We start from the raw sequence: 27,541 nt of genomic DNA, 5'->3' as shown, positions 1-27,541 counted from the left end.
CTGGATGATCAACAGCTGCCTGAAGCAAAACTCGGAGAAAACAGAAGTCCTTATCCTCTGCTCTACCGCCTCTGCATGGGACAACACCTGGTGGCCTTTCGCCCTCAGAATCCCTCCCACCCCAACGGACCATGCAAGCAACCTCTGGATCATACTCGACTCACCATGACTCATCATATCAACGCTGTATCCTCCGCTTGCTTTAACGCCCTCTGCATACTTCGCAAGACGTTCAAGTGGATCCTCTCAACTCCCAAGAAAACCGCCGCCCACGCACTCATCACCAGCAGCCTAGACTATGGCAACACTTTCTATGCCGGAATCACCAAAAACCTCCTCCAAAAACTCCAGAACGCCGCAGCCAGACTTATCCTCGATATCCCACGACAAGACCACATCCCCCAACTCCTCAGCGATCTCCATTGGATCCCTGTTGAAAGAAGAATAACCTTCAAGCTGCTCACACACGCATACAAAGCCCTCCACAACACCGGACTCCAATACCTCAACTACCGAATCGCCTTCCATGCCCCCAAAAGAAACCTCAGCTCAGCCAACCTCGACCTAGCTACCGTCCCTAGTTTCTACAGGACCAGAGCAGGTGGAAGATCTTCCGCCTGCCTCGCATCCAAGACCTGGAATGAACTCCCCCCTCACCTCTGACGAAGCCTAACACTGCCCCAGTTCAGAAATTACCTCTAGACCTGGCTCTTCAGATGATCCCAACGGAGCTGGTCACCGAACCCCGCCTCACCCCTCCCCCCAGCGCGTTGAGACCCTCACAGGTAAGTATCACTCTTCACCAAACCCTGATTGGTTGGTTGGTTCTGGCAGCTAGTCAAATGGGAGTAAAAAGGGATGGTCTCCAAGCTCATAACCCCAGTTTTGGAACCATTTAGCCACAGGAATTTAACTTCCATCCAGTAAAATATATGTTTACTTTCATTTGAGATCTTAAAATTAAAATACTGGTTGTTTTCAATTTGATTATGTACTTTTGTTGCCATTAGACAATCGAAATTGCAATTGGTTCCAAGAAACAACCTGTTAGTGGTCCCTTATAGATAGTGAAGAGATACTCTCCAAAATTTCCAAATATGTCGCACACTGCGGTTAAGTGCAGATTTAAGAGTACTTTATCTTGATTAACGTTGAGAAGTCCTCCCTAATGTGTGCCAATGAGGTTTTCGCTCCCTTGCCTGATCTGAAACCTGATCGACAGTTGTGTGCTTCCCCAAATTGGCAGCATTTTTGGCGGTGTTCTAGAGTGCAGTGGTGTAATGGTTGCATGTTTGAATGCTATTGGGACTTGGCCGGGTTTGATTGATATGATCCGAAAGTAAGTGAGGTCAGTGGCAAGTGTTCATTCATTGTTTTCACCAGGCTTAGACACTTTGAATTCAGTAGTAACGTGTAGAACTTGTTGGGTTAAAAATGTTTTAGTTCAGAGAGATTAGGTGGATAGAGAACATTGAAATAGGGTTTAACTTGGGAGCCTTCAATCAATCAATCATTCGCATTTATAGAGCGCGCTACTCACCCGCAGGGGTCTCAAGGCGCTGGGAGAGGGGGGGGGGGGTGCTGCTTCTGCTCAAAGAGCCAGGTCTTAAGTTGCTTCCTGAAGGAGAGATGGTCCTGGGTCAGTCGGAGGTGGGTGGGGAGGGAGTTCCACGTCTTGGCAGCCAGGTAGGAGAAGGATCTTCCTCCGGTGGTGGTTCTGCGGATCCGTGGGACGATGGCGAGGGCGAAGCTGGTGGATCGGAGCTGTCGGGTGGGTGTGTAGAACGCGAGGCAGCTGTTGAGGTATATGGGGCCCGTGTCGTGGAGAGCCTTGTGAGCGTGAGTGAGGAGCCTGAACGTGATCCTTTTGCTGACGGGGAGCCAGTGCAGGTCTCTCAGGTGGGCAGAGATGTGGCTTTGTCGAGGGATGTCCAGGATGAGTCGTGCAGAAGCGTTCTGTATGCGCTGGAGTCTTTTCTGTAGTTTGGCTGTGGTTCCAGCGTAGAGGGCGTTCCCGTAGTCCAGTCGGCTGGTGACGAGGGCCCGGGTGACCGTCTTTCTCGTTTCGGTGGGGTTCCACCGGAAGATCTTTCGGAGCATGCGCAGGGTGTTGAAACATGATGACGAGACGGCGTTGACTTGCTTGGTCATTGTGAGGGAGGAGTCCAGGATGAAACCCAGGTTGCGTGCGTGGTCCGTGGGCTTGGGGGCGGTGCCCAGGGCAGGGGGCCACCAGGAGTCGTCCCAGGCGGAGGGGGATGGTCCGAGGATGAGGACTTCCGTTTTGTCTGAGTTCAGTTTCAGCCGGCTGAGCTTCATCCATTCCGCGACGTCTTTTATTCCGTCCTGGAGGTTGGCTCTGGCGGTGGTGGGGTCGTTGGTGAGGGAGAGGATCAGCTGGGTGTCGTCAGCGTAGGAAATGATGTTTAGGTTGTGTTGGCGTGCGATGGCTGCGAGGGGGCTCATGTAGACGTTGAAGAGGGTGGGGCTGAGCGAAGAGCCTTGAGGTACGCCGCAGATGATCTTGGTGTCCGCTGAGCGGAAGGGAGGTAGGCGGACTCTCTGAGTTCTGTCGGAGAGGAAGGAGGTGATCCATTCCAGGGCCTTTCCTTGGATCCTGGCGTGGTGGAGGCGGTTTGTTAGGGTGCGGTGGCAGACTGTGTCGAATGCGGCCGATAGGTCGAGGAGGATGAGGGCAGCAGTTTCTCCGTTGTCGAGCAGGGACCTGATGTCGTCGGTGGCTGCGATGAGGGCGGTCTCGGTGCTGTGGCTTGCTCGGAATCCGGACTGTGATGGGTCGAGGGAGCCGTTTGTCTCGAGGAAGGCGGTAAGTTGCTTGTTGACGGTTTTCTCGATGACTTTGGCGGGGAAAGGGAGGAGCGAGATGGGGCGGAAGTTCTTGAGGTCCGTGGGATCCGCGGTGGGTTTCTTTAGGAGGGCGCTGATCTCCGCCTGCTTCCAGCTCTCCGGGAAGGTGGCAGCTGTGAAGGAGTTGTTAATGATGTTCCGGAGATGAGGTGCGATGATGGAGTCGGCCTTGTTAAAGATGTGGTGTGGACAGGGGTCGGTTGGGGAGCCGGAGTGGATGGTGTTCATCACGTGGGTGGTGTCTTCAGTGCTGACGGGGGTCCAGGTACAGAGGGTGGTGGTGGGGGGCGTTGGTTCGGTGGTTGGGTGTGTGAACTGGGCGCCGAAGCTGTTGTGTATGTCTGCGATGTTGTGGTAGAAGAATGAGGCGAGTGCGTCGCAGAGGTCTTGCGAGGGCGTGATGTCGTTGCTGGCGCTGGGGTTGGAGAGCTCTTTAACGATGCTGAAGAGTTCCTTGCTGTTGTGGGTGTTGTTGTCTAGTCGTTCTCTAAATGCTGTCCTTTTGGTGGTACGGATCAGCTGGTGGTGTTTGCAGATGGCGTTCTTGAGGGCTGTCATGTTTTCTGTTGACTGGTCGTGGCGCCAGGCTTTCTCGAGGGTACGGCAGGATTTCTTGGAGTCTTTGAGGTTGGTGGTGAACCACGAGGTTTTCTTGCTGCCGGGTCCGCTGGAGGGGTTCTTCAGTGGTGCAAGGGCATCGGCGCAGCTGGTGAGCCACTGTGTGAGGTTACGGGCTGCTTCGTTGGGGTCCGTAGTGTTGGCGGGAGGGTTTTGGCTCAGGGAGGTGGTGAGCTGGTTGGTGGTGATCTTGCTCCAGTATCTTCGGGGAGCCTGTTGCGAGTGGTGGCGGGTCGTGGTTTTTCTGAAGTTGAAGTGGACGCATCTGTGATCTGTCCAGTGTGGTCCGGTGGCGTGGCTGAAGGAGATGTGGTTGCTGGAGGAGAAGACGGCGTCAAGTGTGTGGCCGGCTCGGTGAGTGGGGGTGTTCACTAGTTGTTTGAGTCCGAGGTTGGCGAGGTTGTCTAGCAGGGTGGTGGTGTTGTTGTCATTGTTGTTTTCCAGGTGGAAGTTGAGGTCCCCTAGAAGGATGTAGTCTGAGGAGTTGAGGGCAAGCGGGCTTATGAAGTCTGCGATGGCTTCGCTGAATAGTGAGCATGATCCTGAGGGTCTGTAGATGAGAGTGCCTCTGAGGGTGGTTTTGGGGTCGGTGTGTATCTGGAAGTGGAGGTGCTCGGCGGAGGTGAGGGTATCGTCGGCGTTGGTCGTGACGCTGATGGTGTTTCTGTAGACAATGGCGATGCCTCCTCCGGTTTGGTTGACGCGGTCCCACCGGGTGATCTTGTAGCCATCCGGGATGGCTATGGCGATGTCGGGGGCTGAGGAGGCGTTCATCCAGGTTTCTGTGAGGAAGTCGACGTCCGGTGCTGTTGTGTCGAGGAAGTCCCAGAGTTCTACGGCGTGCTTGTGGATGGAGCGGATGTTGAGCAGGATACACTTGAGGTTGTTGTTGCTGGTGCCTTGTCTGGCGGGTGTGGTGCAGGTCCGGAGGCAGGTGAATTTGCAGGCTTGGCAGGTGAAGGGTCCATGGTTGCGTTTCGGGGTGGCTCGGTGGCAGGCGGGGGTCCGGCCGGTGGTGAGTGCGCAGAGAGTGGCGGTGTCGTAACTCAGTCGGGTGGGCTGGCATCGTCGGGGCCAGGGGTCCTGGCGCTGGGCGCAGACGGGCGCAGACGGGCTTGCCTTAGGCGCGCCTTAGGCGCACCAGCGGCGCGCCCGCTGCGCGGCCGTTTTGCTGCCTCCATATGCGGGGGAGAGGGAGTGAGGAGCAGCTGGGAGGCGGGAGCGGGGTGGCCAATGGGGAGCGAGGGGGCGGGGCCGTGTGGGATGCGAGCGGCGGGAAAACAAGGGTCACAGAAGGCAAGAGGGGGCCGGGGGGGGGGAGAGACAGGCACAGCGGGCACAAAAAGGATAAGAAATAACAGTGAGCACAGTAGGTGAAGAACGAGCACACAAATTAACAGAAGGCAGCACCTAAAAAATACAGCGGCACACAGGGGGTCTGCGCGGTGGCAGAGGGAGCAACCTGCCTGGTCACAGGGTCAAGGGTCGACTGTTCTTTTTGATATTATCAGTCTTAGTTTGGAAGAAGTGAAGGAGACTGTTGCGATATGAATGGGTTGCTGTCGTAATGTTTTTGATGGAATCAAGAGATCTCTCTGAAAATTTTGATAATTCTCTTTATTTATTTACTTTCAGGATATTAAAAGTACAATTAACCTTTTCGGTATTTGTACATCTCTGTTGTAACCTTGCCTTTAAATTTTGCAATTAAGTTTGTATCTTTAGTCATTAGATGTTTTTTCCAGCAAAATTTAAGTTTATTATCCACTTTTTTGAGTTGCTCTAAGTTCAGATAAATTCATTGGTTAATTTGTGTATATAAAATATAATCACACAAGTGATAACCTATACCTTGCAGGTACTTCCAGTCAGATGAGGACTACAAATACTGTGTTTACATTTTTATTTGTGTAGCTTTTTGTACATGTTCAAAACTACTTAAGTATAGAAACGCTTCTTTAGTTTTGCTGGCCGCGTTGTAAGCACTAGTACTATCACTGAAACAGGAAAAGGCTTCCTCACCTTGTTGCTGATAAAAGAATGCTCAGTGTTTTGCAGAAAGGATCATGGTTTTGTTCTTGCCAACAGGAGAGTGGCACACATCCATTCCAAACTCTAGGACTTCCTGTTACTTAGAGCTTACATCCTTCCCTTAGTTTCCTTCTTCCAAAGATTTGCAACTCCACTTTCAAGGTCATATATTTGCCATACAATAATATAAAATTGAGATTAAAAGGGCTTGTGCTATATTTTATGCCGCTCAGTATTTTCCTGATAACATTGAAACAATTAGACCAAATATTTTTTTGTATTTGCTTTTTAACTCCCAGAATTGGAGCTGGTTGGCAGTATCATGAACTGTTTAAGATGTTTCCTTCAAGACAGACTACAATCAGTCCTTCATGGAAATTTTAAATCTTGTGAGCAAAAACTGTCCTGAAGGGTTCCATAGAGGTCATCGATCAACCAGACTTCTTTTAACATATACATGAGACCTCCTGTCTCTATATGTTCATTTGATTTCATCTTCTCTTGTTGGCGGCATCCAGCTGTTTATGAGGACGGAGGTGATGTTGACTACACCTGCATTAATTTCCAGACATGCTTATCAGCAATGGTAGTTTGGAGAATGAGCTGCATTTGACACAGCTAGATCAGATATGTTAACAGTGGGCAATGACTGGAATATCTGGACCAATGATTTGTGCCCAAATCATCTAGGGCCCATACCTTCAGTTACGGTGAATAAACAGGGGCTAATTATCGATTCCAAATTAACTTTAGTCCCTCATCTTTAAGGATATTGCATCTTGCGTCAGCCATGCAAAATACTTTTTGTCCCAACATAGCCTTCCTTTCACATGATGCAAGATAGAAGGTACCTACAATTACTTGTACCAAATCTTTTCTTGAGTACAAATTTAATTGCCTCTTTCTTGACTCACTCCATTTTCATAAAAATACTCGATGCTCCATAGTTAAGCAATACTGGTTCTTTCTATCTGCTCTGCAGCATTATATATTTAGCGAATACAAAGGAGAAGATTGACTTGACACCCCAGTTACTAATAGTTTTTTTTTTAACTGAGAAAGTCATGTAATGCCTGGTCATTACTTTTACACAAATGAAGGTCTGTCATGTTTCTTGAATTTCTGGATGGACAAATGGGACAGAAAAGCAAAAACAAATCACAATGATTACCACAATACAAACACATACCAACTTTGTCAACAGGCCTCCAATCATACCTATCTGAATTAACTCATCTTGTGGTAGACTACGTGTCCACCGTAAGAATTGGACCCGTAATATAATTTTTTACTAGAATACATTTTTTATTTCATTTTTCTGACTTCCCCACAGCATAGCTAAATATAACATGCAAGATTAAGTACTCAGTTACGGAATAGTTAGTATGACAGGTGTATGGATGAGTTCATTCTTGTCCATCAACTCTTGTGAGAACATGATTATTATGGTTCTTTAAACCCAGGTAGTCTCAATCGCCTACTGTTTGAATAGGGTCATGAATGCCTGTTGCCATGGTGTATGTCACATGTATGTTGCATAAAATATTTTGGCAATATTTTGAACTCAGTCAAGAATACACAGTCAATTGTCCAGCCATGGTGTGATAGTGTCTATCAGGGTCAGAGCTAAAGACAGGGCTCACACCGACAGATAACCACTACCACAACCATACCATGCAGAATTAGGATGCGTGAATGGCAAAGTGCCTCATCCAGAAATTTTGTTGTGTAGTGGCCAACAAGTCCAAAAATGGACACTTGTGTTGACCAAGATAACCTGTGTGGATGCCCAAGGCAGAGAACCTAAAAACGTATAAAATGAAAAACTGAGGTGGAACCAAAGTGGCTCCAAAAGGGCAGGTTTTTTTTCCATAAGATTTGAGCCTGACTAAGCTTTGAGCACCCACACAAGTGAGGTATTACTTTTATCGGGAGACTGAGGGGAACGCTGGGTGGTGGGAAATTTGTTCCGGCAAGGTTATCTTATGACCTTCCCACACAGAAATGTGAGGAAAATATTACTTTTTAGCTAAATTTGAGGTTTGCAGGGGATTCTGGGTAAGAAAACTTTGGGGGATCAATGCAACCCACACCTCCCTGGACTACCCCGGGCATCAAGTCTTCAGAAATGTCTGGATTTGTTAGGTTTCCCTAGATGGCCGCCAAGCCCGGGACCAAAAACGCAAGTGCCCCTTATCTATCACAAAACAACCTGTTTTTGCAAGTGAGGCAACTGCAGGGAGGTGTGTCTTGCATGGATCCCCCTTCGTTTTTTTACCCAGAATCACCTGCAAACCTCAATTTTAGCTATTAAAAAAGTTGTGGGATCACCGGGTCTGCACAAATTTCCTACCAACCAGCGTTCCCCAATGTCTTAGGGGAACACAGAACAGTAGAACAAGTGTTATTATATTTGTCTTTCTATGCATTTCTGCCTTCCAAATGCAAGACAGTGTGTAAAAAAGAAGTCATTTTGAAAGATACCTTCTAAATCACATGCTAATATGGGTAACCAAAAATTCAGAGATGCACAAATAACCACTGCTAAACTCCATATCATGTCCCCATTTCAGACATACATAGGTTTCCTATTTTTCACTGTTTATATATTTTACCAAATGAATTGCAGTATACACAACATTGTAAGGTGCAATTTAGTTATTGGCTCTGGGTACCTCGGGTTTTTGGTGAACCTACAAGTCCCATATATTCCTGCAATCAGAAGGGTTCCACAGACGTAACGGTATATATATTGCTTTAAAAAATCTAGGCTACTCAGACTGACGTTACAGAGGAAAATAGAGGCACAAATGTCTGTTTTTTCAACTCAATTTCAATATTTCTTTTTATGTCAACTGTTACTTTATTTAGGAAAACCTTGAAGTGTCTAGACAAATGACCCCTAGCTTAATTCATAATGTTGTCTACTTTTCAGAAATGTATAGCTTTCCAGGATCCAGGATTGGTTTCACAAACATTTCAACCACAAACTGGAAGGAGGTTGAAAGCACACAAATTAGGGAAAAATAGGCTATGTCCTAGTAAAATGCCAAAACTCTGAAGGCAAAGGCCTGTCTGTTCCTGAAAGCTGGGAAGATTGTGATTTTAGCATCACAAGCCCTTTGTTGATACGATTTGCAGGGAAAAAAACAGACTCTTTCTTCTGCAGCACTTTTTGCCCATTTATCCCCCCAAAAACAAACTTTAGCTCTATTTTTCCTAATTTCTCAGTCCTCTCCAGGGGAATCCACAAACCCTGGGTTACCTTTACAATCCTCAGGATGTTGGAATAACAGGATGCAACTTTGGTGCAGATACCTTATGTTGTCAAAAGTTTATGGGGGCCCAAGTGTGAACAACCCCAAATAGCCAAAAAAGGCCATGGCACGAGAGGGGGAGGCCTGTCGGTGAAAGGGTTAATATGGGGAGCCGACAAGATAGTAAACTAGTATTGAATAATGAACAAGGAAATGCTAAACAATTGACAGAATGGCAATGCATTCAAAATGGCCATGACAAATTACTTCAGAGATCATGCAACTCCTGCACCAATTGCCTACTCCTGTGGGCTGTGTTCAAAGCCACTATTAGAGGCATAATGATTGGCATAATGGCCAATAAGAACAGAGAAGGCAATCTGAAACTATCTCAACAAGAAAAGAGATTAAACAAAAAGAACTGACATACAGACATTATTCTATACTTTTCTAGAATCCCTACATATGATGTACCTCATTGCCTGCTATGCCGAACTGGTTGCAAAGGTGAAATCTCGGTGAGTGATGTCACATCCTTTTCAGCTTAACCATGTTACAGGACAGGACTGCTATAGTCACTATTTTCTTACTGGAGACAAAGCCGCAACGATATTCCATAAGAGCAAACCCTGAAATATTTGGAGTGACTCTGAATACTACAGGTTATAAACACTTTTAAAGCCTCAGTTTATGTATATGATATTCATGTTTAGACGAAAGAAAGCCAATAAACACAACTGAACTCTATTCTGTAGGCTCTTGGTCTATTTTATATAAGGATAAAGATAAATCAGAGGCGAGAATTTTGAATATCCATTACACAAAATAGTTCTTTGGCTTAGCAACCAGGCTTCCCAAAATACTAGCGAACACTTTAATGATGACCTGACAGAAACAGTGAAACACAATAAGCAAAATAAATAAAATCTTTGATCTTGGTGAGAGTTGGTCACCTAAATTCCTATCATGGTGGGGAATGGAAGAACTAACAAGGATGATAATTAATCAGATGATTGACTAACCAGTATGGTCTCAATCAGACTCTAAAATGAAGTTTGAAAAAGGAAATAGGGATTGGTTTCTTAATGGCTAACTACACAAGGGCAAACACACCTGCATCTTCCTGAAAAAACAATGACTAACCAAAAGCATCAGACTTCAAAACCTATTGCACTTAGAAGGTGCACTCTGGTTCTTCCATGGAGACTCACGTTGGCTAAACAGTGGAAACACCTTAGTTAAAGGCTATCCTCTAGTATAATTATATTCAACCTACAAGACCACTTCTTATCTCACTAAACTAATTTTGGGAGGCACAAAAACTGCTTCGACTTCATTAGACAGCAAAATAGACTTTAGAATCCATTACTTTTCTCCTTCTTCAATAAGGGCCTCAAAAAGGTCACATCTGAAACTGCAGAATTTTTTATTTGCATATAAAGCAGTTGTGGTATCTGTGCCAGAGGAAATGGACAGAATAATGTCTGCATGTTGGCAAATTTCAATGCATATACTAAAAGATGATCTTTAAGTACGTTTTAAATAGGAACCTGAACACAATTTAATCAGTATAATATAGCCTAGGCTGTTTCAAGGGACATATACTCCAGAATAATAAAAAAAATATATAACACAAACAGGATACCAACATTCCTTTTGTTTACGAGTTGGCATGTGTAAGGTCCTCAAATACATTTGAAAGTAGCAGTGGAGACAGGTACACACAACACTTTGATATCTGGCATCACGAAGGTAAAAGCCACCATTTTAGACTGCATTTCTGTTCTTCATTACTTCGTTTAGGACATTCTATTAATGTGCTAACACAAAAGCGAAACATATAATGGTCCTTGTTGGGCAAAAAAAGTCTCAAAGCTTGGTAATCACAATCCTCCCTTTATTTCTGATGGTGTCACACACCACTGAAGAAGAGTCTCATTTAATTTCACTGGATCAAAAGTTTGTTTCAGAGACAACGAAGCAAAACGTCTACAACTTGAAATTGAGCAGAGGATCTTTACGTAATAGTGGAGATGTACGGTGTCTGTGAGAATGTTTCTGATGCGAGACTGAGTTTTCTGTTCCTATATACGATCACATTGCCCATAGGAACACGCTCCATGAACGATTACTTCTTGTTGCTTTCAGGGCAAAGGCCTCTTTTCGCCCTCTTCGATCTCTGTGGAAGAGATCTCAAGGTCCTGTAATTTGTCATTCAGACTTGTGTCAGAGTCTACCAGACTTTCCAGATATCTACTTCCAGCACAGGCTTTTCCCGTCACTGGATCAATGACATTTCCAACTTTGTATACAATCTCAACCAACTCGTGTTTGACATGCTTCGATCTCCTCTCAGGTAAAGCTTTCAGAAGGACAACATCCCCAACAGTACACTGTTTCAGTGCATCGTGAGCAAAATATGTTTTGCGCTTGTTGTAAAACTGTTGGAAGCAAAGAGAAAAAAGTCAATATATCGACAAGTACCAATATGCATTAAAAATTCATACATATACAACACAGAAGCATGCACATACTCTCTGGGTCAGGTCTCTTCTGCCACTGGTCTACATGAGGCCCATTCACACTCCGCTTCTATCCATGACGGCATATAGGATGGGGTAATGGATCAGTCCACTTCAACAACAGGCTCTCCTACCCAGTGAGCCCTTAGATTTGTCTGATAACACGTGCACATCCAACTGAGTGTGTGCCCTCTTTAGTACGGGGCTGTTGGGCTAATCATTTAGCTTTCTTTCTGTCTCCTTTCATAGGTCCACTTTAATTTCTTTCCCAGTCCTCTTATTTTAGAGCACACTATAACTCCAAATACAGGCCTAGGGTCCCACTCGCTTGCTGCTAATTTAATCTGCAGTGCACCACATAAGGCACCACCACTGCATCAAAAACAGGCGACCATCATGGAATGGTATTATCCATACAGTATTTTGATTTTACTATTCCAAGATTGCCAACACATTGATTCTACGTTGGTAGCCATCTTGAAACTTTACAACAGTGACACAATATTGCATGAAGGCCACCCGCAGCTTTGTTTATGTAAGCGTGTGACCGCCATGTTTAGGCTACTTTATTTTTTTCTACTTTTATTCCTTTAATTTATCTTCAATACGATCTCGAGTTTGAATGTGTATTTTACTGTGGTCGTATTAGCAGGTGAATGCAAAAATTAAATTAGCTAGTGGTGGCTTATTAGATGCATGAGTGAAAGGATGAGTTGCCAGTGAATGTATGAAGACTTACAGAGTGCTTAAACCCATCAGTGACTGAAAATTCACCTTCACTATAAGCCAGACGTGTCAGCATTGCCAGTAATTGTTCTGTTTACAGTTGGTTGGAGACTGGTATTCTCCTCATCATAAACATGTTGAATTATTTTCGTTTACAATGAATATGATCTGAAGTCTCTATTATGAGTAGCACATACCTAATCAATTACAATATCACTGATGAAGAAAATGGAAGTTAAAAAACATATATTCACAACCCTGCCAGAATTTTGAAACACAAATATCTAACATCTAATGCTGATGGTCAACTTACCTTAAGTAAATAGGGGTCTAACACAAGCCTGGTTACGCGAACCTTTGCAGTTTTCGGCATTTTTGTTCCTATCACTTTTCCCACAATCCACTTTGCATGGACAGCAGCAACCTTTGCTGCCATTTTTCAGCAAAAGAAGCGGAGCTGTAATTGTAGAAAATAAATGGCATTCAAAATTCACTGGAGAAAGCCACAACATGTTCAATTATGCCTTAAATATCAAAATGATTAGTTTTAAAGGAGAGTAGTCAATAGGCCTTAAAAAATCTACTCACCTACTCGGTATGGAGAGAGAGTGAGCTGAAAAAGAAGAGGTGAGATGCCTTTAAATCATGTTTTTATCTCATCACATCTGCTGTGCATTCAAAGACAGAAGTCAAATGTCAGCTTATATCTTCTTACAAATTGCTGCTTTTTTATCCTGGAGATTGGTGTTTACTTTGTTTTTTCTCGGACTGCAAAGTTAGGATTATGTAAAGTGAACTGTCTGAAAAGGGAATGTGAAATGAAAAGCTGTATGATATCAGTTTTGCTTCTAACATACATTTAAATGCCTTGAAAATTAACTGTACAATATTTCAAAATACATCAGTAGTTAGGAAAACACTTTGTAACTCTGAAGTGTGATGGAAATAAAGATTTTAGTAGGATCAAAACAAATCAGAACAATTTACTTGGTGATGTGCAAATGGTAAATATTTGCTGAAGCCAGATTTCCACACATTGTTTGTACACTATATATGTTTATCAGTACAATGATATGTCAATCGGGAAAGATTGCGGCAATTGCAACGGAAAATGTGCTGTCTGAAAATGACAGTGAGCGACCACATCATGCTTTATTAATGTATTTATTAAAAGTGAGAGTTTTTACACATTAACGGAGAGGCATTCCTCTCCCTGTCCTGATTACAATGCCATTAGTGAACTAAGAGGCAAGTCAGGAGTCAAGTCTACCCTATATATGCAGGCAAGAATCTTAATATACATGGAGCAAACGTCTGGTCTATTAAATCAAACAAAATAAAAAAATTTACAGCAGCCATGCTGAACTTACATATTTGAAGGTGCCCTCTTATGTGATAATGAATAAAAAGGATAATGAGGAATGAAATATTTGCCTAGGATCACGCAATTTGAGACTAGTTTATGGGTCAAGCGTATTACAGTTAAGTCAAGTAGATTATTCAAGTCACCGAACCTGCAGGTCTGGTTACATTTTAAGGATTTTTCGAGATGTGTTGAAGTACCACTGTAGCCTGTCTGTGCAGCTTTAAAAATGCAAATTCGACCTGTCAAAATTACCCCTTATGACAGGACCAAACCCTCCTTTTAAATATTAATAGGTCGACCCTAAGTAGGTCTCAATGCCCATAAGGTAAGGTGCATGGTATTTAAGGTAGGAAAGGTTAAAGTTTCATGTTCAACATATGCTTACAGTGAGAAGGCCCCAAAGGCTATTTTCACTGACGCAGAGTTAGCTGTTCCGAATGAAAGCCATGGAATACCAAAAGTAAGAGGAATAATGTTATTTCTGCCTAGGAAACAACTACAAAGTTAATTCTTGGACTTTTATATCATATTTATAACAAGCCCAATTCACTGGAATAGTCAGATTTGTAATAAATATTTTGAAAAAGATACTTTCCTAAAGCCTCTTCTTCCCTGCCTAAAATCTATAGAAGCCCATTTGCATGAGCTTCCAGCTGTCACCCAGTAGCTGAGTAGGCAACTTGATGATGTGTGAACTTGCTCCTATATGTAAGACAAAGGTCTTGGGTGTGGGCTGCTGTTCTGCTCCTCTGGCAGAATCACCATCTGGGCTGTGCCCAGGAACTTAACTTAAGAGTCCTACCCTGTCACAGGCAGATGTAGGTAACACCGGGGCACGTCTCCTCATTTGTCCCTCTAGTCAGATAGGCACCAATTTCAATAGGAGAGGAGCTGCAACCAGAACTGGTTGCAAGTGACCACAAAGAGGGGATGCTCATTTCCCTGGCCACACTTCTGGGATAGGCACAGGAGCCACGCACTGGGGAAGAAAGGTTCTGCCATGTTGGATTTATGTTGAGCGGGGCACTATGGGATCATTTGCAGTAGGGCACACAGGAACTGCTACCAAAGTGGGCAGGGCTACCACTGGTAACTTTATCCCTATAGGCTAGGGAGGTGCCCGGAGTAACTCCCACCAGTAGGCTAGTGCAGGCATAAGTGTGGCACTCCTAGGCACCCTCTTCAGAACACTACTAGACCTGCGGATAACAGAAGAAAGCCTGCACCCGCTGTTGAGACCTGTGAGGAGACCTGAAAAGCTGCACTTTCTCTCACTTATATCAAGGACAAAGAAGTAGACTCCAAGGGTCTGATGGCTGACCTATTAAGCAACAGGGACAAAACAAGCTGCTAGAAGTCCTTTTCTTTCAGAGCCCAGCTGACAAGTTTCAACAGACCCTGCTTTGGACCCTACTGGCAGCTTCTGCTGGAGTGAGTACTGACCCCAACTACTGTCCCTGAGGTCCGAAAACCCTTGATTGTGTCAAAGGTTATTCCTCCCCACATCCTGAAAGCTGTGGGGCTTAGATTGGCTCCAAAGACCTCCGGAGGACCAGGACAAACCAGCCAAGTGAATCAGACATAGGTGCATTCCTGCTGTGCCAAAGATTCAGGATGCTCCCACTCAGAGCATTTCCATAGCAGCAAGTCCATTTCAGCCAGACATCGTGAAGAAGGTATACGACCTTGTGGAGACCTGTTCGGCTTCAGCTTGCCCTACTAGAGGAATCAGAGCTGTAAAAAACGGACTAATTCTGAAGGTAGAAATCTTTGCCGGGGGAAGATGCCAAAAGTAACCAGCTGGCGAGGAATTGTCCTTGGAAGTGCATATTGAATTTCTCCTACTCTGAGCTTTCCCCCTTTACCCGGACCACATCCAACGGCTATCTGGCCTACTGGAGCCCATCTCTGCCATAGTCGTCTGCTTTGCCCCACTGAGGATTTCGGACTTCCATTTCAGAGGCTTAGTTATGTTATGTTATGTTAATGACATTTGTAGACATTTGTAGAGCGCGACAAATACCCAGGGGTGTCCTGGCGCTAGTTAGAAGGTACATCTTGCGACCAGGACAAAGCTGGTCTCTGTATCAAACCCACGCTCCATCGTGGTCAGCCTTAAATCGCGGCTAGGTACCGGTCAAGAGCAACCAGATTTGTGATCGTGGTAATGCTTTTGGTGCTATTTTTATTTAAAACTTTAAAAATCCATATCTCAGGTTCCCCTTATTGTATTTTGTCACTTTGGTTTAATTTTGTTCATTAAATTATTCTCTATTTTTAGGTCTAGCCTAGGCAGCACGCATGCACTGTCTGCAAGACCTGTTATCTCCTCTTTCGGCTTTTGGCAAGCCCATGAATTGCCATTTGTTCGTTGTTGTGCCATTTAGAAATACAGGGTTTTTACTGATGTATTGCGTCTAATTCTCTCGCCTTTGTGTGCTTGGGTCACGCCCTGGTGATTACTCATTATTTGCTTGCGTTGACCATCCCAATACGTCCCCGGTTCCTCCTGGTCATCCTGATCTGCCTTTTTATTTTGTAGGCTATTAACATCGTTTTAGGCTTTCAGGCTGTTTCATTGAGCAATGCTCTGTTCAGCACCTGCAAAGTGGCAATTTCTGACCTGTAGCTGTTGGGCTATGCCAATAGCTCTAACTCAAAAAAATGCGAGACCTATTACATTTCTAATGCTGGTTATAAACTGGAGTAGGAATGTTATTGTGTTTTTAACTTTTTAACCATTTTGCTACTTTTAAATGCTTTACAAATTTTTCCAGGTTAGTCTATCTGCTCTGTGCCATAGCTACCAGGGGCTGAGCTCAGGTTGAAATTACTGAAACCTTTACTGGACCTAACAAGAATAGAGACATTATTACTTGCTGTGGACTACCATCCATCCCAATGATAATCCACTTTCTCACAAACACATGAATCAGTACACTAATTCTATTAATGTATCTGTTTGAGCGATTACCAAGCCATACTATTCCAAGTCTTCAATGGTAGCTGCACCTTCATCTCCTAACTGCAGCTATGATGACAACACACAAAAAAGCATCCAATCATTTGTCACGTCAACAACCAAATAGAGACTAACAGCACCATGCCAGATGCTGTGCAAGGAACATAATTCACAAAAAAACAAAAACATAGAACCCACATTGGAGGAAACCAAATTTTAAGTAAAGACAATTTTAAGGAAACACTGCATTTTAAAAGAAAGATAATTTTATAGCAAGTCCAAAATTACATTAAACTTGGGCAGAGTCTAGGACTACTGTGGGGTTTTTGGGCTCAGGGATGGTTCAAGTTTAGGGTGAAGAGGTGGTTCTTTGAGATCAGAAATAATTGGCCTAAGGGCATATAATGGAATTTTTAGGGTTCACAGATGGGTGAAGTGCAGGGGCGGTGAAGGCTTTTTAGGGTTCACGGATGACTGGTGTTTAGGTGTGAGGTGTTTTTAGTTTTCAGGGACGAGTGGGGTGTATGGGTGTCAAGAGGTTTTAGGGTTCATGGATGGGCGGAGTTTAGGGCTGTATGGGCTTTTGAGGTTCAATTATGAATAGAGGCTGGGGTGGTTAAAAGGATTCAGGGATGGGTGTTTAGATGTAGAAAGGGGTTTTTAGGGTTCAGCGATGAGTAGTTGATGATGACTAGTTGTAATGGGTCATGGATGGCTGCTGTTTAAGGGCGGTGAGGTTTTTGTGTGTGTTTTTTTTAGAGTTCAAGGAAGGGTATAGTTTTGGTGTTTTAAGGGGTGTGGGAAGAGTGGTGTTCAGGCATAGAAAGGGGTTGTAGGGCTTAGGAATGGTTAGGGGTTGTGAGTGAGTGATGAGTGTTGTTTAGGTATGGTGGGGGATTTTAGACCGCAGGGATCGATGGTGTTTAGGGGTTGTGAGGGGTCAGCTATGGATGTTGTTTACAAGTGGTGATGGGTCAGAGAATTAAAAGCATCCCAAGTAATTATCTGACAATGTTGATAATATAAATGTGAAATATTGTCCCCTGAAGAAAAGTACTGAAATAAATATCACCAACAAAAATGTTTCTGAAATTAAGATCTGCAACCATTGCATTTACACATAATAAATAAACATTCAAAAGCCAATTTCTACCAAAAAGACTTTCTATGAATTGGTTTCTACAAAAAGGCAAATGCCATTCATTCTGAAAAATTTCCATTAAACAGTTTTGATGAAATGGTTTATCAGTAATGGTATTCCATGAAACGTTTTTCTATGAAATCACATACAACCACATACACATATACCTTGCCCTGTGCAAAAACAGGCTTACAAAATGATAAACAAGGTACTGCAGTGACATGAAGGTATATTTGAAGTACAATTGAATTCTGAAATAGTTATTGATTTCTAGAAGGGAATTCCCCACATATATTAAGCACATGGAAAATATACTGCCCAATAAGTATTATGATTATATTGCTAGCCTTCAAACGTCTAAGGCGTACAATAGTTTAATGTGTATTGATAAAACGCAGTTAAAAATAATACTAATTGTTGGACCTAGCCCTTTTCTTGGCGTCTCTTATTTGCAAGTGATAGAGTCTGAGTGCAGCCTTATAGGTAGTTCTGTGAGTGGAGTCTCACTGGCTCTCCATTTCCTTTATAGTATAATACACTGTACAAACCTCCACCATCAGGCGCCATCTATTAATGCCAGAACAGCAACTTACATAAATGCATGTTAATAAAACACTACATATGCACATAGGCAGCTATAACTATAACTGCCTAGATCTCTTCCACTGATATTTGGAATGGAGATCTCACTTATTCACTTGAAGCCGAAGCCAAGGAATCAAGTTAATACCGTGGTACACCCAAACATCCTATATTTGCAATTTGATAATGGAATTTAAGATAAGGGAGGTATGACCGTGGACAAATCAAAATATGTTGTGTGAATCCTCACATCTCTGCGGTTCATGCTATAACTGACCAACCATAAGCATGCCACCCCTTTATAAAACAACAGTTTCAATGGCGACTAACCTATGGCTTGCTATCTTGGTTACAGGCCTTCAGTTTTTATTACCCTGTTTCTTTGGCCTGCTGCCCCTGCTTGTGTTTTATGGATTATCTGATGAATAGGGCAATCTGAAGGGATGGAGGCCTCCTGCTCTGCTGAGGTTACAGAGGTATGTGATACTTTCCTGGAAAGTGACTTGACACATTTTAATTAGTGAGACTGCAGACCAGCAATATGGAATGCAAAACAGTGCATTAATGTGATGTAATTGCACATATAGCAACACAAAATGATTATGGACAGAATGATGAACACTGTCAAACATTCGCCCCAGTGACAGATCTGGGTTAAATCCATCAAGTTTTTTTTGGGCCCTCATATCACTCCAGTTTGGACCCAGCCATAAGCAAATCAGTGATTTGACCCTGCTCCCCATATGTACAGTCCAGCCAGAATCGCCAGGCCAGGTCCTCCCCGGACTAGAAAATAAGCATAATCCATAAAACATACAAGCCTTTTATGGCCAAAGAACCAAGGTCATAAAAACTAAAGGCCTGTGACCCCGATAGCAAGCCACAGGTTAGATGCCAGTGAAACTGTTGATTTTTAAAGTGGTGGAATGCCTATGGTTAGCAATCAATAACCACGTGGACACCTCTATTACTTGTCAGTCTGTTTCTTTCCTTGTAGCACTAGCGTGCATGGGAGGTGGCTGGCTCCCGTTTTTTGCCCTCCATCTGTGAGTGGTTGACCATTTTAAGATTACTCATCTCAGTGCATTATCAGCACCGGAAAAACTGGTTTTATATTTGTTTTCCTTGTAGGCATTAGCTGCCCTGGAGGTGCCTGGCTCCGGTTTCTACCGCCATTCTGTTATGGCAGATTTTATTCATTTTATGTTTTTCCTGTTCTCCCTGTTCTTTTAACTCTATTTTGTTAACAGAAGCTGCGATCCACAAGGGAGCTTGCTCGCGCAGCCTTGGGTAGCTGGACCCCCATTTTTCCATTTATTTTATCCTCCCTTTTCTCCTCGTAAGCCCTCGCGCTTCTTGCCTGTGGCCACGCCCCCTCATGCCCTCAATCTCACCCCCAGATGCTGGACTACAAAGCAGGATCTCTAGCGCATCCGTGCAGCGGGTGCGCCAAAGGCACACTAAAGGCAAGCCCGTCTGCGCCCGGACTGTGCACAGCGCCAGCACTATGTCGGTTTCAACCCAGATGATCCCAGCAGGATTGGATGCCTCTACTAGAGAGAAGCATTGCTGAAACTTGGGCCTAAAGGTAAATCCTGCCCCGGAGCCTGTTTTGCTCTCCAGCTGAGCTCGGACACAAAACGTTGCTCTCACTGTCAAAAGGAAAGCCGCCTGGTTCACCACTGATCTCCAAGAAGCCAGGCGCACCTGCAGACGCCTGGAGAAGAACTGGAGAAGCACCAAGACAACCGACGGACTACCACAACCAAATCAGAACCACCAAGAGGAACTTCATCCACAACAAAATCCTCGCCAACTCCACCAACTTCAAGGAACTCTTCAGTGTCATTCAGGAATTCAACAACCCATGCAGCGAATCTACAGACATCAACCCGTCCCAAGACCTCTGGGACTAGCTTGGAACCTACTTCCACCTCAAGATCAAAAACCTCTATGACAACTTCGTCGACCATCCACCAGACGCCACAATCGGCCCCCGCCGCCCAGAGACACCAGCCAGCCCACCATCTCAAACTGGACTCCGATCACGGCTGAAGACACCGCCTTGACCATGAAAGGCATCCACTCGAGGGCCCCCACCAACCCCTGCCCTTCTCACATCTACCACAGAGCCGCTGTCGCCAGTGCACCCAAACTACTACGCACCATCAACAACACCTTCAAAACAGGCTCCTTCCCACACGACTGGAAGCGCGCAGAAGTCAGACCCCTGCTCAAGGAGCCCACAGCTGACCCCACAGACCTCAAGAATATCTGCCCATCTCGCTCCTCCCCTTCGTAGCCAAAGTTGCAGAGAAAACAGTCAACAGGCAACTGACACGATTCATCGAAGAGAACGCTGTCCTCGACCCGTCCCCATCCGGATTCTGAAGCAACAACAGCACAGAGACCGCCCTACTCGCCGCCACAGATGACATCCACACCCTCCTGGACCAAACCCACTCCACAGCCCTCATCCTACTCGACCTATCAGCAGCCTTCAACACCGTCTCCCACCGCACACTAGTCGCCAGACTATACAATGCAGGCATACAAGGAACACCCTGGACTGGATCCGATCATTCCTCACCGGAAGAAGCCAAAGGATCAGACTGCCACCCTTCCTCTCCGATCCCACGAAAATCACCTGCGCAGTCCCACAGGGGTCATCTCTGAGCCCGACCCTCTTCAACATCTACATGCCCCCGTTGCAGACATCATCCGACAACACGGCCTCAACAGCATATCTTACGCTGACAACACCCAGCTCATCCTCTCCCTCACCAATGACCCCACCACCGCCAAACTCAAGTTCCAGAAAGGAATGCAAGACGCTGCAGTCTGGATGACCAACAGCTGCCAGATGCTCAACGCCGAGAAGACAGAAGTCCTCATTCTTGGAACCACCCCTTCAGCATGGGACAACACCTGGTGGCTGACTGCCCTCGGAAACCCACCTAACCCCTCAGACCACACCAAAAACCTCGGCATCGTACTCGACTCATCACTCACCATGAACTAACAGGTCAACGCCGTCACCTCCAGCTGCTTCAACACCCTCCGCAAACCTTCAAATGGATCCCCCCGAGCCAAGGAAGACAGTCACCCATGCACTCATCACCAGCAGACTGGACTATGGAAACACACTCTATGCCGGCATCAACAAGTCCCTACTCCGCAAACTCCAGACAATACAGAACACCGCCACCAGACTCATCCTCAGCATCCCCCAGCACGAACACATCAGCCAACACCTACGAAGACTGGACTGGCTCCCCGTGGAGAAAAGAGTCACCTTCAAAATCCTCACGCATGCCTACAAATACCTCAACAATAGAATCAACTTCCACGTACCCAAAAGAAACCTCCCATCTTCTAAACTCGCACTGGCCGAAACCACAAGCATCTACAGAGCCAGAGCAGGCGGAAGATGCTTCTCTCACATTGCAGCCAAGACCTGGAACGAGATACCAGCAGACATCAGTCGGACGCCCTCCCTGACCCTCAAGACCTGTCTCTTTTGGCTAACAGATCTGCTGAACCCCTTGCCCCCCCCTCCTCAGCGCCTCGAGACCCTCACGGATGTGTAGCGCGCTTACAATTTCCCTGATTGATTGATTGAAAATACGTTCCACCTTCTCCCTCTGCCACAATCAAGACGCTGGAATTTTATTAAGTCAACCTATGAACAGAGAGAGACAAAAGTTCTCTGTACTCTCCTCAATGCAAGATCTCTTGCCAAAAATGCATTGGTTTTCCGCGACTTCATGCATGTGCATCAAATTAATTTGCCCTTTGTCACAGAAACTTGGGCTTCCGAACCTGATCTCCTAGAGGCTCTCCCTAAAGGTTTTAAAATCCACAGAAAAGACAGAGTGGGGAAAAGGGGAGGCGGCATAGCTTTAATATGCAGAAATGGTTTTAAACTATGGTTTAAACCAATCTTAGATAACAGAGTGTGAGGCAGCAGTCTTTAAAATCGGACTCGATAGCCAAACTACCTTTTATGTAACATCACTGTACCCGCCTCCAAGAACTAAAACAACTTTTTTAGACTTAATAGGTCAATTCCTGGAGCACAAGCCAGGCGAGTCAAATTTCTCCATATTGGGAGATTTCAATATCCATTTGGAAAATACTGTGGATAGGGAAACTGAAGTCCTCCGTGATCAAATGACCAGCGCAGGACTTAGTCAACTGGTCAAAGGGTCCACACATTCTGCTGGGCACTTTCGGATCATCTCAACCTAGTATGGACCTCTAATCTGGTCAGATCATAACGCAATTATGTTTGAAATCACCTAGCCGCTTAAAGTGCCCACTAGATCTTTAAACAAAGCCATCACCTTTCGACCATGGAACAAGGTAAAGACGGAAGATCTCAATAAGGTGCTCACCTGTTCCTTACAGGGAGTAGTTCACTATATAGTTCGGATTGCGTGTTACAATAGAACATGTCTTTAGACCATTGCGCTGAGGTGGGGGGAGGGCCTCTGGCCCAATGCATTGCAACCACACGTTTTGCTATTAATAGTCCCATCCCTACCAAGCGCCTAATGTCTTTGCGTATATATTTTGAGAAGCCTGGCAGAGCCAACGATGGGTCCCGGTTCAAAGACTATCCTGTGATATCGCTAAGTTTCCGGAAAATGGCTATCCAATAGTTGCCTACGTCAGGACACAGCCAGGCCATGTGGATAAACCCTGCGGGATCTATACCACACCTTTCACATCTCGCCATGTCCCGGAGGCCGTATTTGTGTAAGCGGATCAGGGTGTAATATACTCTGTTGATAAATTTGAAATGTGTAAGACGGTGTCGTCAGTTCAGAGAGACATGCCGCGTAGCCTCACAACAATAACGCCATGTATCGTCGTCTAATACGGTTTCTAGATCGGTTTGCCAGTCCAGCCTGGCTTTAGTGAAGTGATTTTTCCGATAGTCTTGGGCTAGAATATAGATATGAGAGACAAACTTCTGAGGGGACTCTACATGCAACAGGAAGGAGGGAGGGAGGGGGCAACCTTAGGCGGTTTAGTCAGTACATCTCCCAACATATTGCGGAGCGCATGTCTGACTGTATAGTATTGGAACGTCGTAAGTGCTGTGACGTTCCGCCTGTCCGAGACAAACTTGAGCCTATTTTTAATCATATGATCTCCTCAGGGTGTTTACCCACTGAATGGAAGAAAGCTTCCATGCTACCACTTCTGAAGGAATCCAATCTGGATCCCAATGACCAATCTGGATCCCAATGACCCCTTAAACTATAGACCTATCTCTCGGCTGCCTTGGGATCAGGGATAAAACACTCCACCTGCTTAGCTCGTTTCGGTCAGATAGATCTCAAATGGTGGCTCACAAATTTGTCTCCACGGCTTTTTCACTTCCATGTGGAGTTCTGCAGGGTTCATCGTTGAGTCACACCCTTTTTAATATGTACGTCACCCCTCTGGCCAAGTTAATTAAAATCTTTGGCTTCACTTTGGTGTCTTATGTGGATGACATGCAGATCATTGTGTCAATCAACAGCACTTCCACTGATACTGCGTCTCGCTTTCAAGAATGTATGGGCCACATAGGAAAGTGGATGCAAGACAATTGTTTAAAATTAAATGCATCAAAAACAGAAGTAATACTTTTTTGGAACTCCGTCCCTAACTTGGTCAGATAGTTGGTGGTCCGACCACATGAGCACATGAGTCCTCTTCCTAAACCCGCTAATAAAGTGAAAAAAGTTATATATTTTTTTTTACACCACGTTGTCATGCGAAACTCAGATCAATCACACCACATCGGCATGTTTTTTTTATCCTTAAATTAATGAAAAATGTACTTCCTTTTATTCCTTTTGATCTAAGAAAAACAGTGGTCACAGCTTTGATTGCATTCAGGCTGGATTATTGTAATGTCTTATTTACCAATGTGAGTAAGCGCAGCATCCACAAACTTCAGATGGTTCAGAATGCTGTGGCGAGAGTCCTGTTTGGGCTCACTCAGTATGATTCGGTCTCCAGGGCTCTTACACAGTTGCACTGGTAAACAAATGTATTCAATTTAAAGCACTATGTATAGCCTTTAAATCAAGGCATGGCCCTGGTCCGTGGCAATTGTCACAATTGTTTTAATCTTATATCCCAGCCAGACCACTTAGGTCTTCAGACTGCAGTATTATGATCATCACCAAGGTACAGAAAGTAAAACGGGGAGGAAAAAGCTTTTCCTATACTACCAGTAAGCTTTTTTTTAACGGAGCCTCCACTATAATATATATCATCTTGTAAGCCGAGTGAGCGCCTAGACACCTTCGGGTATATGTAGCGCTATACAAATCTTTCATTTCCTTTCATGGTTGGTCAGTGATACAGTGAGCAGCAGAGATGTGAGGATTCACACACATATTTTGCATAGGACCACATAGTTCATTTCATGGTTGGTCAGTTATACAGTGAGCAGCAGAGATGTGAGGATTCACGCAACATATTTTGCATGGGACCACATCGTTTTCCATAAAGCCTGTGCAGCATGTCCTGGGTGAGTGATGTGCACTGTCAATTTCAAAAAGGAATTGCATAGGGTTGAAAGGAATCAACCCCCTAATTAAGATTTTGGCCCCAATTATTGTGTTTTACCTGTCACTTGCCCACAAACTGTGAAATATTATGTAAAGACAGAAAAACAATATAATGCTGTTTAAACGTGCATGTTAAATTGCACAATTGTATCTGGAAATAACCTACAGCCTGCTTTCAAAAAAAGGTCTAAATGCGGTCTGGTTTAAGAGTTTTTTCCTTCCCATTGTATTCGGGCTGAGAAACGTCCCGTCTGGAATATTTAACAGGAAATTCAGAGCAGCAAGAATGTTACCATTGTAGTCTGTAAGTTTGGCTTGAGAAGTCACGAACACAGGAAAGTGCTGTTCTTGAAATAAATGTATGTAATATAGGTGGGACATAACGGAAAAGCAGGAAGCTTTTTCTATTGTGAACATTGTATTAAATATGGATCTAATCCAAAATTAGTATTATAAGAGTAGACTCAAAGTGTATGTAAGTTGAGACTGACATGTGCTTCTCTCACAGCACATCACTCTCCCAGCTGAACTAGCCTGGCATGTACCATAAACCTTTTTGTGTTGTCTTTTGTTGCAGATGTGGTGATTAAATGATTTGCACTGCTTAAAGGATTTTTTCCCCGACATCGTGGCAGAGCCAGCCAGGAGAACCCCTTTGCTGCGGCCTGCCGCTGGGGAGGTTCCCCTTCGGACAACTAATTTAGTCATAAACAATTTGAGGAGGATGACAGACACCCGTTGAGACGAAAGATCTGTTTTTTGGACGACAGGGGTACTGGTCTGGGGTCGTCTGCAGCAGCCAGATAAGGTAGGAAAAAGGGCGAACGTCGAAACCTTGTGTATTGATCCACAACTCTCACAAACGGAGATGTGTGTTTTGTTAATCCTCGCAGACCTTTGTTTAGGAATCATCAGAGAGGAAGAGAGAATTAAATGCGTTTTGTTGATCCCGACAGACCTTTTGTTTAGGAATCGTCAGGGAAATAGATGTTTATTTTGTTAAACTTGGCAGACTGTTTTTCTTTCCCTTGGGGAATTATTAGAGAAATAGGAATTATATAAAAAGTTTATCCTGACAGTTTGAATTAGGAAAACGTCAGAGAAAGAGAAAAATTTGACATTTCGCATTAATATGTTATAGGAGTTGTTTTTCTAAACAAAATATATATTATAATGTAGATGTTATATCATGTGTAATAGATTATGAGTTCTCTTGCATTATGAGAGGTACCAACTGTTTTTTTTTTGTTTTAACCCCATTAGGGCAGGAGCCTTTAAGAATAGTAAATGTTTTTGGTAGATTAAAAGGAAAATTGTGAGGTCATGCCTTTCTTTAAGAAATATTCCCAGGGTAGGCAGGGAGAGAAAGGGACTCCTTTAGTCCATATGATTTCCACATTTCCAGGAGACTCTGATAGAATAAAAAGACATTGTCAGGAATGGGCAGAAGGCACAAAGACTTCCCTGGTTCCATGGCCACCAGATGGCTATTTTGATAAAACAGTGATAGCCCATGTAATATCATATATCTTAGGAGCATATAAAGGAGATAAGAGAAGAAAAAGATTAGCATCATTGGACATGTGGAAGATATTCAGTCAGGATTCCCATGTAGAAGCCACAGCACCACCCTGACATATTCTGAGATAATTTAAGGGCCCTTATGCCGTCAGGGTATGTATACATCATTGTCAGTGGAAGATAAGGAATCCACTACCTCAAAAGACTCAGTGGACACTGATGTTCCAGCTTTAGGCTATAAAGAGCCGATATTAATACCCCTGACTGATATAAACAAAGTTACACCACAGGTTGATGACTTATTAAGAATGGGGGGGGGGGAGAGGTTGATCTTAATCAAACAATAAAGAAGGATTTTCTTAAACCTGAAAAAGTATATGAGGGAACAGTGTCCTTAACAGGAGACATTTCAGTAAAATTAAGACAAGACGGTAATGGAAAATTGCTGGAACAAAAGTCAAAAGACATATTAGAATGGGCTAGCAAGATTCCGCAAAACTCAAGTGAGGGAACAGAATACTATACTAGCACCCCACATGTGAAGTTTGATTTAGGGGCACAATCAAAAATACATCAGGAAGAGGATAGGGGTTATTGTGACATGACCACCAGTGTAAAGGGAATACAGAATACTTAATAATGAGATTACGCCTTATTGCTGATGACTGTACAAATATATGCAATTCCATATCATTTAAACCAGATGAAAAGCCAGTAGTAAGGGACATAGGATATGATCTAGAATTCAAGAATACGACCGGAAAGGATAAGATAGATGAGGAAGAAATAAACTCAGTGGAGAGTGAAATTAAAAGGGTTCTTGACTGGGAACGCATGGAATTGTGGCAAGAGGCTGAGAACAGAAACGCTGAAATAAACCGAAGAAGATTAGAGGAACAAAGTGCCTTTAGAGAACAAAAAAGAGGAGAGCAGGTGTTTCCCAGTAGTACAACAAGGTCTGGGCGTCCATTTCAGGCAGAGGGTATGATAGAGTTAGGACAAAGTTCCCCTCCGGCTGAAGTAAGATTCCTTCATGTACAAAATATGCAGGGAATGACACGTTTTATCCAGGGAAAAGAAAGGAAAGGAAACAGTGACTTGAAACCCAATGAAATAGTAGCAAAGGGAGAAAATAGTTGGTATAATGTTGTCCCATTTACTAATAACCTTGCAGGATGGACAGCAGGTATGATGCCACAGATGAAAGTGTGGCCAAGAGCAGGAATCTTTGAACCTGAATTGATAAATATGGCTGATTTATGTATTTTTCAAGGTTATGGGGGCCCAGAATGGGATTACGATTACATGCAACAAAGTCTGTGTGTGTGGAAGAAATATATTTTAAGGTCTGAGACACCTTATGAGGGACTTG

At 44.2% G+C, this 27,541-nt stretch overlaps 1 protein-coding gene across 5 annotated transcripts in view; it reads right to left on the bottom strand.

The window, feature by feature from the left end:
- Positions 1–6,801: 6,801 nt before the first annotated feature.
- Positions 6,802–27,541, bottom strand: part of MRPS17 (mitochondrial ribosomal protein S17) — a 34,744-nt gene continuing 14,004 nt past the window's right edge. The window contains exons 2-6 of one of the 5 annotated variants that reach the window (XR_014980069.1): positions 12,738–12,822; positions 12,611–12,635; positions 12,336–12,479; positions 7,904–11,215; positions 6,802–7,465 (exon numbers count right to left, since the gene is read on the bottom strand). Coding sequence is in view for 3 of the 5 variants with exons in the window: in XM_085649822.1 (XP_085505948.1) it covers positions 10,919–11,215; positions 12,336–12,458 (420 nt within the window). In the remaining 2 variants the exon portion in view is untranslated. Of the gene's footprint in view, positions 11,216–12,335; positions 12,480–12,610; positions 12,636–12,737; positions 12,823–27,541 lie in introns of all 5 variants that reach the window. The other 4 variants (XR_014980068.1, XM_085649824.1, XM_085649822.1 and 1 more) reach the window with 4 other exon arrangements.

The sequence above is a fragment of the Triturus cristatus genome, chromosome 3_2 (assembly GCF_964204655.1).
Source record: "Triturus cristatus chromosome 3_2, aTriCri1.1, whole genome shotgun sequence".
In the NCBI taxonomy this organism is placed as follows: domain Eukaryota; kingdom Metazoa; phylum Chordata; class Amphibia; order Caudata; family Salamandridae; genus Triturus; species Triturus cristatus.
This window is presented reverse-complemented; position numbering and strand designations above follow the sequence as displayed.